Source organism: Macrobrachium nipponense, chromosome 29 (assembly GCF_015104395.2).
Source record: "Macrobrachium nipponense isolate FS-2020 chromosome 29, ASM1510439v2, whole genome shotgun sequence".
NCBI lineage: Eukaryota > Metazoa > Arthropoda > Malacostraca > Decapoda > Palaemonidae > Macrobrachium > Macrobrachium nipponense.
This window is the reverse complement of record NC_061092.1, coordinates 49,238,347-49,252,204: the sequence shown is the minus strand read 5'-3', so window position 1 is coordinate 49,252,204 and position 13,858 is coordinate 49,238,347. Positions and strand designations below refer to the sequence as shown.

At 37.2% G+C, this 13,858-nt stretch overlaps 2 protein-coding genes across 2 annotated transcripts; both read left to right on the top strand.

The window, feature by feature from the left end:
- The first annotated feature begins 5,677 nt into the window (after positions 1 to 5,677).
- Positions 5,678 to 8,581, top strand: LOC135206333 (uncharacterized). The gene is made up of 2 exons (XM_064237754.1): positions 5,678 to 7,993; positions 8,321 to 8,581. The coding sequence occupies exons 1-2, from the start codon at positions 5,678 to 5,680 to the stop codon at positions 8,579 to 8,581; spliced, it is 2,577 nt and encodes an 858-aa protein (XP_064093824.1).
- Positions 8,582 to 8,747: 166 nt separating this feature from the next.
- LOC135206332 (uncharacterized) lies at positions 8,748 to 10,784 on the top strand. The gene has a single exon (XM_064237753.1). The coding sequence runs from the start codon at positions 8,748 to 8,750 to the stop codon at positions 10,782 to 10,784; it is 2,037 nt and encodes a 678-aa protein (XP_064093823.1).
- Positions 10,785 to 13,858: the final 3,074 nt, after the last annotated feature.

The window sequence follows — 13,858 nt, the reverse complement described above, 5'->3', positions numbered from 1 at the left end:
GAATCCCATGAATAACTTAATTCCTTCTAACGACACATCTGCGAACAAGAGCGCCACTGGCACCGAAGACTAACACTAGCATAGTATTTGCAAAAGAGAACCTTAATCAGATTGGCTGACCAATGAAATCAGATGAGGCCAACAGCAACTATGCACTGGATAATTGGGCTGGATAACTAATGTTTATGACTCAGCGTCAAAGGTTATTTATGAGACAATTTTCATTGCTTTTGTTAATTACGGCGGAAGTGAACGGTGAGCAACCATGAAGGAAATCTGAAAGGCTTTTCTCCACTGATTATTGATAAAATATGTGGGGAAATATCTAAGATATTTTCCTGGCATTGCTTACCGAATATCGAATTTGTTCATTCAACAGTCATCAAAAAAATACGTGTCGTTGTATGACAGATTTGAAAAATTATTCACTGTTAGTTTAAACGTTTCATTGTTATCCACCGGGAGGAAGAATTTACTAGAACAATTACCAAGTGCCTTTGTTAGTTCATACTCTGCAGTCAACCCATGGCTGAGTAAAAGATTAATCACGAAAGAGCGCTAATGAGTTTTATGTGTAACGAAGGATATACTGGCATATTAAGAGCAATGATGGTGTAAGGATAAAATAACCACTCTCATTAAAGATGGAATATCATTACTTAACATCAATGAATTTTCCCTCTCATGGGAGTCCGACATCTTAACAGACATGAAGGATATCAAATTAAAATATGAGGATGTATAGCATCGACACCGATTGAGAAATAGAGTGGATTGAGGGAGGGAACACCAGAAGAGAAATAGTCATCAGAAGATCTCGGCACAAGCGATTCAACAAAGGAACTTCACTGACGCGCATCACAATCTTTCTCTGCTTTAATGACTAAATGGTAACTGTCAAAATGGAAAGTAAACAAATTTTACCACTTTCCTCTTCCCATTAATTTTGATGAGGAAGATGTCGCATAGAATCCCACGCAAGTGGGTGAGACTCCTCCATCTATAGATTAGTGTTCGGGGTCTAGTTTTATTTTTCTTTACTCCAGTTTCACTTTTAACATCGGGGATTTTCTCATCACTACATCTTCCTACCCACTGCTTATTAAAACATACACGTATGACATTAAATAGTACTTGTGAAATTGCATAGGTGAGTGAAATAGTTCAAGAAATTATTAAGGTATTCTTGAAGCATTCATTAAATAAGAATTAGTTTAATCAAAATTGTCAACAACAACAACAAAATGGTTTTACTCCCCAAGTGCAGTTTCTGAATACCTTATCATGAGTTGTAAGGCGGAGATTGTTGTATAAGGGAAATTAAATTAGAATCTCTCGAAATAACAAGTGGGTATGGGAGATCACATACAGATTTGAAGAACCATCGTATTACTAAGTCTATATTTTTAATTTTATGTGATTCCATGAATAATTAAAAGTCCCTTAATCAAATGATCTCGGAATGATAGCATAATCATATGGTGGTCTTTTTCCTTCTGGTTGCTCAGGAGATAAGTAAGATTCCATTTCTCATAACCATGTTACTAAGGCGAAGTTTGCTTTTCAAGTCTGATTGCCGATTATGCTTATCCTGGAAGTACTTTAAATTTTGAAGGAAATTTGCTATTGTCAACATCCTTGAGTGATTTTTTTTATCATCCAAACAAAAGATAATAATGCATAAAAATAACACCGGGGAATTAAACTAAAAAAATATTTACGACCATATACAGTTTATACGTAGAAATAAATTGACAGTAAAAATTCCTCGTCATTCCTATTTAATTCAGTGACTAAACAATTATTTTCAGAAAATAAGGGGAACAATGATAGCCGTTCTGAATGATGACAGACTTCAATCTATCTCCTTGATTCAATGTTTTGTAACATCAGTAATGAAATATTGTTACTTCATTCTTGATTAGCCATCTATTCATATTCAGAGAGAATCATGCCCTCGAAATGGATTCCTGTTTACCACCTTCCTTATCAGACATCATTACTTACCCTAGCTTTTTCTAGCTCGCTCACAACAAAAATAAAGGAAGAAAAGGTGATTGTATTCTTGCACTTCCCAATTACATGACTGATAGGGATGAATGATGGACGTTCACATGGAAATGGTTGAGCAAAAGTCGATCCTAACAGGATTTCCTCCTAATCCGTGTATCCATCAACGGTCTTGAAAGAGGTTTCACAGATGCTTCAAGCAAAGGAAAGCTTAAAAACGCCGTTAGTATTCCCAAATACTTGGTAAGGCAAAAGAGATGCAATGCTAATTAAATGAAAGATGATTTCAGTAAAAAGAGAGAGAGAGAGAGAGAGAGAGAGAGAGAGAGAGAGAGAGAGAGAGAGAGAGAGATCTAACGCAGGTGTTGGAGAACATCAATCTGGATATCATCTCGAAAGTCTTTAGAGATTTCTTGAGTTTTATTTCATTAGTTAACATCATTAATAAATCACGAGAGTAACAAGAGCTATACTCTGTTTTTTTTCATCTGTCCATCCGCCAGTGGTCTTTTTGTATGGTAACACTGCGTCCCGGGCTTGAAATAGTTACGCTGTGTAAGTTTTAGGTAAATGAAGGATATCTGGTTGTACATTTGCAACTGAAAAGTGTTTTAATAATTTACTGCATGCGAATTTAATAATTTACTGCATTCGAAATAGGATATTGTTATTATTGTCGAATGTAAGCTGCCTTTTCGGGGTGGCGAATGGAACAGCCAGACGCAAATTCCATCAAACAGATACTAAACCAAGTTACGTCATATCGTATCTGGCTGAAACGCACTTTATAAAAATTAACAGTACATACTGATATACTTACGTATAATGAAGTAATACGTTGACATCTTGCCGTAGTGAATAGCGAGAGAAGCAATTTTCCCGCCACTGCGTCTGGCTGTTCCATTCGCCACCCCGAAAAGGGAGCTTACATTCAACAATAATAACAATAACCTATTTCGAATATTAATGGTGTAATTCGCATACAGTAAATTATTAAAACACTTTTCAGTTGCAAATGTACACCCAGATATCCTTTTATTTACCTAAAACTTACACGTAGCGCAACTATTTAAAGCCCGGGACGCAGTGTTACCATACAAAAACCACACAGGCGGATGGACAGATGAGTATAGTGAGATGTCCTTCCTTGAAACCTCCGACGCCATTGCATATTCGGACAAATTTCCTTTTTGTAACGTCGTCGATTAATTAATGTTAAATAAAGAGAGATACAATCGTCCTTCTGTGTGGTGGTGGTGGTGGTGGGGTGTGTGTGTGTGTGTGTGTGCGCGCACGCCATGGACAGCCTTTCTCATACGCAAATCGTCCTCTCCCTCCCTCCCTCTCATTCCTTCACACGCAAAAACGATTCGTTCTCTTTCACAGTACTTAACACAAACGATTCCCTCCAACCTCTCTATAACATACTTCAGTGTGTGTGTATGTGTGTGTGCGTGTGTGTATCTTAGTATAAAAGTGAATTTTGCTGAATAAAAGTTGAATCGGGGCCAAATGGACCGACGCATGATCCTCAAAAGGTCATTCAGTGCTGCATGTTTCTTAGTCCTTATTTGCGGAACTAGTTACTTACTTAACAACTAATTGATGCCAGATCAAACGTGGATAAGACGGCAAATGACAGAGATAATAAGTGCCACATATTATAATTGCGAGGGAAAGACTCTTCCACACACTTTGGTACGAAGGTGACCCCTTACCTACATTGCCATTTGGAAGTTTGAAAGTTTATATCACGGATTTGGCTGCCCCGCGTTGAAAATACCATGTGGATCATCTACCGACAAGTGCTGACGGCCCTGTATCGGAGTATTCATCAGTTTCGTAAATATAATTCATAGTTTTATCTTGCATACCATTCTAACTATAGTAGAGTCCACCTAGCTTTACAGCTAAGCCCCTCCCACTGCATGCCAATGAAGAGAGAATGACGTCACACTAGTTAACAGTCCAAATGATTACCATAGTTGTGAAATATGCAATTGATATACATCGCGCGCAGACTAAATACGCATCCTTTTTTTTGGAGGGGGGGGGGGGGGGCGGTGGCGGGTGTGTGTTGGAGTGGATAAGCGATCCGACATAGACCGCATTGAAATGGAGCATAGACCTATATTGACTGTTCCAATGTTAGGGTATTAATTCATAATCCTCTATGTCAAATGTTAATGTCATTGAGATATTGGGCCTACACGTCAATTTCTTATATTTTGAAGAAATGGCAGGGCATACGCCTACTGTCAAAAATTGCCATTTATTCCCCTTGAATAAAAATTTCCCAGTTTCTATGGAAATATGTTATATGATTATTTGCTCCACAGAAGTAGTTTTATTATATTAACTATAGCAATGAGTTGGTATAAATTAGTACATTGATATTCAAAGTAATAAACCACTTTTTTTGCATATTTTGTCCATCTCTATATAATTAGATGATGTATATTTACAGTGTTGTCAAACTTCTTCCTGTGGAGACTATGTATATATTATTTTCTTATTGTAAGGGCACATGCCAGTAATTTATGCTTGCCTTCTGGACGAAATCCTTTTTTTTGTATGTTGGGTTACGATTAAAGCACTTGATGTTTGTTTTTAAGTTGATGTTTGTTACGTAACCCTGTAATTTTGTATATGTGACAACTGTGTTATGCAATATACTCCTCCCGAGTTTTCTTCTAGGGTGGAAAGGTGAAGCTCTCGGATTCTAGCATCTGACTCCACGAAGGCAAGTAAAAGAAGGTATTCTTGTAAGATCCAGCCACATCACCTCGTGAATCGTCGTCGCCATTGCAGTAACTTCTTCATTAGGATATTCTGAGATCCTGTTTGCCATTTAAGTTTTATTTCTATCGAAGTAACGTAACGTTTTGTTAATAATTTTTGCAGTAATGTGTTAGTTTTCTTGCTTCTTAACGTAATTGGAATAATTGTTCTGTTCTATAAATATTAATTATATGTATTAAACCTTTAAATGCGTCTTTGTGAACCCGTGTGGCATCACCCTAAAAGAATTGGTGCAGGAAATACAGTTGATTGTTTCTTAACTGCACTTTTGTTGAATAAAATGCAAGGTTTCTTGACTTTAAGTAAGTCAGTAAACTCCTCAGCACTGTAACTTGGTCTCATTCAAAGCTAGTGCAGGAGGGCTTAAGGTTGAATGAAATCGTACCGAATGTGGCCCTAAAATTCAGTTTAGTTTCACCACATTCTTTGCTGGTCTTTCGAACCGGATGCCATAACGATTCACAAACGATTTTTTTTTGGATGTTAAAAAAATAATTTGCGATAAAGTTCACGTCGGTGATGGTTGGCTTTAAAGTCATTTTAGTATAGCTGGCACGTGTCCAAAGTTATTTGGTGAGCAGGGTAAGGTATTGAATTACTTGGAGTGTTTACCAAGTAATCTGTTGTTTATGGAACATTATTGTTCGTATTTAGTGATTACTCTGTGAAGAAATTCTTGTTGAATTTCGTAGCCATTTTTTTGAACTTAGGTTTTTTCGTGACCAGATGTATTTTGTGAATTGATGAAGAGCACGTGGTCAAATTATCTAGCATTCAGTGGATGTTATACTTCAATCAGGTTTAGAGAATTTGCCATACATTTTTGATATTTGTGCAAGTTTGTTATTGATCCATTAACAAGATAATGGATTCCAAGATTAAGATAGTTATTGAAGGGGAAATTATTTCCTTACAAGATTTGCTTGATGAGGCAGGTAGCTGCATTGGTGATACCGATACACCAAAATCGACCTTTGTAATGTATGAACTTTGTCTTACTGAGGGTCTACGACGTTTTGAAGATAGTTGGTCACAGAAGGTGACTATTATTTCACTGGATAGTGAATATGAGAGGTTATGTAGAAGTTATAGAGCAATAACTAGATGTGTAAGGAAAGCTATTGCTACTACACAGAAAACTATGAGCGAGATTGACACGGGAGATATAAATCAACGGCCCGCTTTGCCTCCTTCGGCTCCTACTAACCCTCTCCCTCCCCCTAAACTCCCAGCAATTAAGATACCTGAATTTAGCGGTGGGGAGGAAGAATGGCTTGCATTTTGGGATATATTTAACAGTTTAGTTCACGATCGTAGGGATATTTCCGATGTGATTAAGTTTTCTATACTCAGAGCTAGTTTAAGGGATAACGCCTTTAAAGCCATAGAAGGTTTGCTTGTCACTAATGCCAATTATTCAGTAGCTATTCAGACCCTTAAGGAGAAGTATGATAATAAGGAAAAATTGAAACGTAGACTTATGTCCAAATTAACACATTTAGTCCCTCCCAGTCATACAATAGAGGATTTGAACACGTTCAAATTGGAATATGAGAAGATTATTTTACAAATGAACACATTGAATTTAGATGTAGAGGCCATGAACCCCGTTTTCTCTAGTATAATATGCGAGAAATTATCGCCTGAAACATGTAAGGCTATAGCTAATAAACGTAATAGTATGTCTCTTGATATAAAGCAAATTTCCTCAGGTTTGAAATATGTTTGTGAATTAATGGAATTTTGTTACGAAGGTGAGAATTCTAATAAGAGAAGACGAGATCAGGGCAAATTTTCTAAAGTGATTCCATCAAATGTGCAAAGCGTGCAGAGAGCACAACCAAGTAACAGTAAACCTAGTAATAGTCCTTACAATAATTGTGTGTTTTGCTCATCGAACCATGCCTCTCGCGATTGTAAGACATTCAAATCCATTGATAGTAGAAGGGACAGAGTTGAATATTTAAGATTGTGCTTTGCTTGCCTCAAAGGAGGTCATTTAATCTCTGAATGTAGAAATAAGCCGAAATGTAATAGATGTGATGGGCCTCATTACCCGATGATTTGTAAGAAAACAGAAAACCCTGTTAATCCTGCTCTACCAAAGTTGAGTGTAAATAGTACTAATATTAGTAAATCAAATGTTAATTCTGAGAAATCTCATAATGATTCTAAATGTGCTGTTAGTAAAGGTGATTCCCCAGTAGTTATGACTGCTTCTTTGGGAATTGATCATTCTCAGACTAATAAGATTTCTGTTTCGACTGCTCTTCCTACTGCTAAGGTAATTGTGTCAGGGAATGGACATCGTTCCTTTGAGAGAGCACTCTTTGATTCTGGTGCGCAAAGAACGTTTATTGCAACGGAATTAGCCCATGAGCTTAGTCTATCGTCCATAGCAACAGTAGCCTTAAAGGTAAAACCATTTGGCAGTGATGCCATGGAAGTTAATTGTAATATAGTAAGAGTTGTGGTGAGACTAGGTAAGATTCGTACTGTCATTAATGCCATTGCATTCGATAGAGTTAATTCCAAAATTTATTCTCCCGGATTGAGTAAGTCAGCTGCATTCTTGACGAGCAAAGGCATAAAATTAGCAGATAATTATTTAAATTCAGATGAAGTAAATGGTATAGAATTAGTCATTGGAGCTGATTGCTATGGAAAATTCATTCAGAACAGTCAAATGTCCTCTGGAATACAGATATTGAATAGTTCTGGTGGTGCACTAATTTTTGGACCTCTTCCTAGTTGGTCTTATGACAATGTAGAATCTAATGAGATTACTACATCAAATGTATGTTGTTCAAGAATAGAAGTAGAGGAAATCCCTATTAATTCTTGTTGTGAAGTTAGAAAATTATGGGATTTAGAAAGTGTTAGTATTCGTCAATCTGAAATTAGTCCTGAAGAAAGAGAATCAGTTAAGTCTTTTAAGGATAAAGTAAAAAGGGTTGACAATAAATATGAAGTGTCCTTACCATTTAAAGATGAAAGTAGACCGCCTGTTAACTATAGAATAGCCATTAGTCAATTAAATTCCTTGTTACGTAGATTCGAATCTGACCCCTCCTTGTATGCTCATTATGATAAGATTATCAAAGATTACGTTCAGTCTGGGTTTATAGAATTAATTCCTTCAGGCTCCCCTATTATAGGGCATTATTTACCCCTTCATGCTGTACTGAAGGATTCTGAAACAACTCCCATTCGAATAGTTTTTAATGCTTCTTCAAAGGCTAAAGGAGAACTTTCCTTAAATGATTGTTTATTAACTGGTCCCTCATTAACTACTAAACTTTTCGATGCCCTGTTAAGTTTCCGTACAAACCCAGTAGCTGTGATTTCAGATATCAGTAAAGCCTTTTTAAGGATAGGCATTTCACCTGACTGCCGTGATTATTGCAGATTTCTATGGCTAACTGATCCTTCCGATTTGAAGTCTACTGTAACTTACCGGTTTTGTGTAGTTTGTTTTGGAGCTACATGCTCCCCTTTTCTCTTGCAGCAAACCCTCTTGCATCATTTATCTTTACATGATAATCCCCTTGCATCATCTCTGATGAAGAATTTCTATGTAGATAATTTTAGTAAAACTTACAAGGATGTGTCAGTCTTGATGGATGAGTATCCAGTAATAAATGCGATTCTTGAAGACGCTAATATGCCTCTACAAGAATGGGTTCGTAATGATTCAGAATTTAACAGAACCATAGATGTTATCAAAGAAAGAGTAAACGTTTTGGGTTTAGAGTGGTATCTAGCATAAGATGAGATGTCACTGAAGGAAGTAAATTGTGAGTATAAAGGACCTTTAACCAAACGAAAGGTTTTATCAGTAGTAGCTCGGATGTTTGATCCTCTAGGATTATTGTCACCAATACAGGTGAGAGGTAAATATTTTCTTAAATGTTTGTGGAGTAACTACGGGTGGGATGACCCTTTGCCAGAATCATTATGTTCAAGGTTTGATGAAATTTGCAAGTTTTAGACATGTAGAAAGTTTAAAGTATCCTAGGTTTGTTGTACATCCTGAATGTTCCCACTTACATGTATTTTGTGATGCCTCTAACAAGGCATATGGAGCTGCTGCCTATGTGATTGATTTCAAGAGAAGTGTAAGCAATTTACTGGTCAGTAAGTGTAAAGTGGCACCAAACCCTAAACAGACTATTCCGCGTTTGGAATTGACAGCCTTGTCCTTGGGTGCGAAACTTGCTGGAAGATTAATGCAGAATGATGATTTAAGAGTGAGTTCTTGCACTCTCTGGAGTGACTCCATGGTTTCTATTTGTTGGCTGAAGAACAATAATAGTAAAATTCCCTATGTACGAGACAGAGTCACTGAAATTAATGAATTCAAGTTTCCTCTACGGTATACCCCCTCTAAGGATAATCCAGCTGATATTCTATCCAGAGGTAGTAATAGTAAAGATTTAGCGCAAAATTCCTTATGGTGGAATGGCCCTAAATGGCTTTTAACTGGTGATTATCCCCAATCTTTAGCTACAGAAACTGTGCATGTTAATGAAATTCTTTCAGAACCTAAGTTTGTTCACCCTCCAACCCCATTAATTGACATCCCACGTTATAGTAATTTAAGTAAGCTTAAACGTATCATGAGGTCAATATTGCTTTTCCTTAATAAGTGCAGTAAAGGTTCTAAGTTTGTTGTTAACGAAATGAAAGAACTTGTCCTCCTTGAACAGAAGCAACATTTTTCTACTACCAGAATGTACCTCTGTGATAAGAATTCACATAGAGTGTCCATGGATGTTAAGAACTTGTGTAATCAGTTAAACTTATTTGTTGATGAAGAAAATCTAGTTAGGTCTCAGGGTCGAATGAAAAATGCTTCCATGTCTTATGATACTCAGTGCCCAATGTTATTGCCTTCCAGAAGTTATTTAACAGTGTTCATAGTTGAACATTTGTATAGACATCACCACCATTGTGGTGTCAATTCTGTACTGATATTGTTGAGAGAAACCTTTTGGGTACCTAAAGCACGACAAGTTATCAAATCAATTCTGTCCAAGTGTGTTTTGTGTCAGAAGTTAACCAAGAAACGGTTGTGTTTGCCCCCTCCCCGGCCATTACCCACAGAAAGAGTGAGATATGATAGACCTTTCCAATCAGTAGGAGTTGATTATACCGGTGCTATTAATGTTTTTGATCATGAGACTGGCTTGGAGAAGAAGGTCTTTGTATGTCTATTTACCTGTACTACGAGCAAGGCGGTTCATTTTGAATTGACTCATTCCATGACTGCTTCCGATTTCCTACTGGCTATTCGACGCTTTGCAGCGTATCATTCTCTGCCGAGTCTGATTATATCTGACAATGGTAGGAATTTTGTTGGATTTAATAATTTTCTGAAGGAAATTAAGGAGGAACCAGAGGTAAAGTCATACCCTGAAGGAAATGGTGTTAATTGGAAGTTCATTACACCGCGAGCCCCCTGGTCTGGAGGCTTTTATGAACGCCTTGTTGGTGTTCTAAAGGGATGTTTGTCCAAGGCCTTGTATCACAAACGTGTATCCTTTGAAGAGTTGAGAACTCTTCTTGTTGAGTTTCAAGCTGTGATAAATTCTCAACCACTGACTTATCTCTCCTCTGATCGAGATTGTGAGGCTTTGACTCCCTCCATGTTACTTTATGGGCGAAATGTTTGTATTTCCCCTCCTCTTAACAATTTAGCAACTGATGACCCAGATTTCATGAGTTCAAGTGATCTTAGAGCACAATATTTTAGATTATCATCAGTGCTAAGGAAATTTGAGAACTCTTGGAAAAGAGACTATTTAGTGTCCTTGAGAGAGAGACATAATAATTCTAGTAATAATCTCTCTGCAAATGTGAAAGTTGGGGACATAGTGATGGTAGACTTAGAAGATCATCTGGGTAAGGCTATAGTTCCCTCCTCTCATTGGGTAAGGTTACCCAGCTGTTCCCGTCGTCTGATGGTGTGATTAGGTCTGTAGAAGTGAGGGTGAATAATAAACCATACATGAGATCAATCACAAAGCTCGTACTTCTGGAATTACCTGAGATGGAATTTGATAGTGCTGTAACTCAGGAGCCAGATAGTGTGCCTCTGAATGGTACTACACCTCGGCGTGCAGCAGCAATCCGCTGTGATCAAGAAAGAAAGGATTTAATTTCTATGGATGTACTCTAAATGTATATTTGATTTAAATTTTTGGGTGCAGTTGTGATTACTTCTGATTATGATTCTTCTTGGGGGAGAATGTCAAAAATTGCCATTTATTCCCCTTGAATAAAAATTTCCCAGTTTCTATGGAAATACGTTATATGATTATTTGCTCCACAGAAGTAGTTTTATTATATTAACTATAGCAATGAGTTGGTATAAATTAGTACATTGATATTCAAAGTAGTAAACCACTTTTTTTGTATATTTTGTCCATCTCTATATAGGTAATTAGATGACGTATATTTACAGTGTTTTCAAACTTCTTCCTGTGGAGACTATGTATATATTATTTTCTTATTGTAAGGGCACATGCCAGTAATTTATGCTTGCCTTCTGGATGAAATCCCTTTTTTTTTTTTTGTATGTTGGGTTACGATTAAAGCACTTGATGTTTGTTTTTAAGTTGATGTTTGTTACGTAACCCTGTAATTTTGTATATGTGACAACTGTGTTATGCAATATACTCCTCCCGAGTTTTCTTCTAGGGTGGAAAGGTGAAGCTCTCGGATTCTAGCATCTGACTCCACGAAGGCGAGTAAAAGATGATATTCTTGTAGAATCAAGCCACATCACCTCGTGAATCGTCGTCGCCATTGCAGTAACTTCTTCATTATGATATTCTGAGATCCTGTTTGCCATTTAAGTTTTATTTCTATCGAAGTAACGTAACGTTTTGTTAATAATTTTTGCAGTAATGTGTTAGTTTTCTTGCTTCTTAACGTAATTGGAATAATTGTTCTGTTCTTTAAATATTAATTATATGTATTAAACCTTTAAATGCGTCTTTGTGAACCCGTGTGACATCACATTAAAAGAATTGGTGCAGGGAATACAGTTGATTGTTTCTTAACTGCACTTTTGTTGAATAAAATGCAAGGTTTCTTGACTTTAAGTAAGTTAGTAAACTCCTCAGCACTGTAACTTGGTCTCATTCAAAGCTAGTGCAGGAGGGCTTAAGGTTGAATGAAACCGTACCGAATGTGGCCCTAAAATTCAGTTTAGTTTCACCACACCTACAATCGAATTCTTATATTTTGAGGCAATGGCAGGGCATTGCCCTACAATGAATTTCTTATTGCAAATAGTTTTCTACCCGTATCTGTTGGAAATAAAGTAGCTTTTCATTAATATAGTAGTTTCAACTCCACGATATATGCTGTACACGTATAAGCAAGAGCACATACACATACATGTGTGGGTGGCCATGGTAACTGTAATGCCACTTATAACACAATGAATAAAAGTAAAACTTGTGGTCTGAAAGTTGGTGGCACACAGATCAATCTTAGAACTGCCTCAGTCTTACACACAACCAACTATCAAAATGTTCTGAAGGAACTATATCAAAAATAAGTCGTGAAAAAATGTGTGCATCATTTTCTCTCAACTTAAATCCATTGTGTCTCGAATACGAAATGATGAAGAAGCAAGCTGGTGACAGGAGCAATGGTCCTTCCTCTCGTGTAATGTATTTGTGTATGCATTTGAGTCTGATATTCGACAGAGTCGTGGGAACTTCTTCCGAATTTTATTTTACCATATATTTTGTATTGAAACTGCCATATTAACGAATGATTGAGTAAAACCTGAACTCGAAAAATGTGTAACTGGTTCCCCAGGTAGCTGCTTCTCAGAGGGAGAACCCTTCCCCTTCCAGGAGGCAAAGAGGTAAGACCGTGTAGTTGCACTCTCGTGTTACTGGTTAGATCATTACATACGGTGCATTGTGATTCATCATGTTAGTGTTCAGAATTCATGAAATTGTATTGGGCTGAAAACATTAATCGACCATTATTAATTTGCATACCATTCCCCAACTCTTGTCATTATTTTCATTGGTTTTAATGGGATTTGTGGCCAGGCCGTGATCCTTCAAGGACCACATGGTCATCAGATGTGTCATAGGGTAACTTTCAAGAGATAGTGAGATTTATTTTCGGATTAAATTGTATGAGTAGGTATGAGATGTTTATTTTTGTGATAAAATCGTGTAAAATCTGGCCGCCATATTCATTTGTCCTGTGAGTGGGGACCAAAGTTTGTACTGTAGTTTAGGTTATCCCGCCAACTCCATCAAGTGAATCAGTAAAACTCAGACATGAGGGTATATTTTGCAACATTTGGTCCTTTGAACCATAGCCTGGGAGAAGCTAAGAGCATTCTTCTGGTGAGTAGTATAGTGTGCGAGTAAGGGGCCTTAATGTATGCATCAAAAGATATTGTTTGAGACAAACAAAGTATAGAGTGCGACACTAGCCTATGAACCCTCTCGCCTGTAGGTTAGGCCAAACATCTGATGAGGTGTATTTTGATACTCACATAAGAGGAGTCTTGTTAAATCATATAAAGAATACTCTGATTCGTGGCAAACCGGTGTGTCAGGCTGGAGGAGAGAACTAGAGGTTGAGCTCATTACATTTGATGTAAGTTTCCTTTATGTAATTCGTATGGCAGCGTCATTTCCTTTTGGGCCCTTAACCTTGTTTGTAGAATACACACTATCTCATTTCCAATTCAGATTAATTGTAGTGTAATTCATTGAAGACCTTCCCTGTATTCAAAAAGGTGGCCACTATTTAAACCCAGATCAACTTGCATCTCCTTCTACTCTCCACTTAAAGAGATCTATTGGAGTTGTATGGTGCCATTGTTTATCAAACCTATTAAATAGGATTCAAGCTGACGAGTTGCAAACACTGTACCTTGCAACCATGACTAAGGTAAGAGTCGTCGGTCATAACCACAATAAGATAGAGCATCGATAAAGGTGGTCTTACAACCACGCTGCTCATTAACAGAATCAATGCTAACATAACACAACCAAAAACA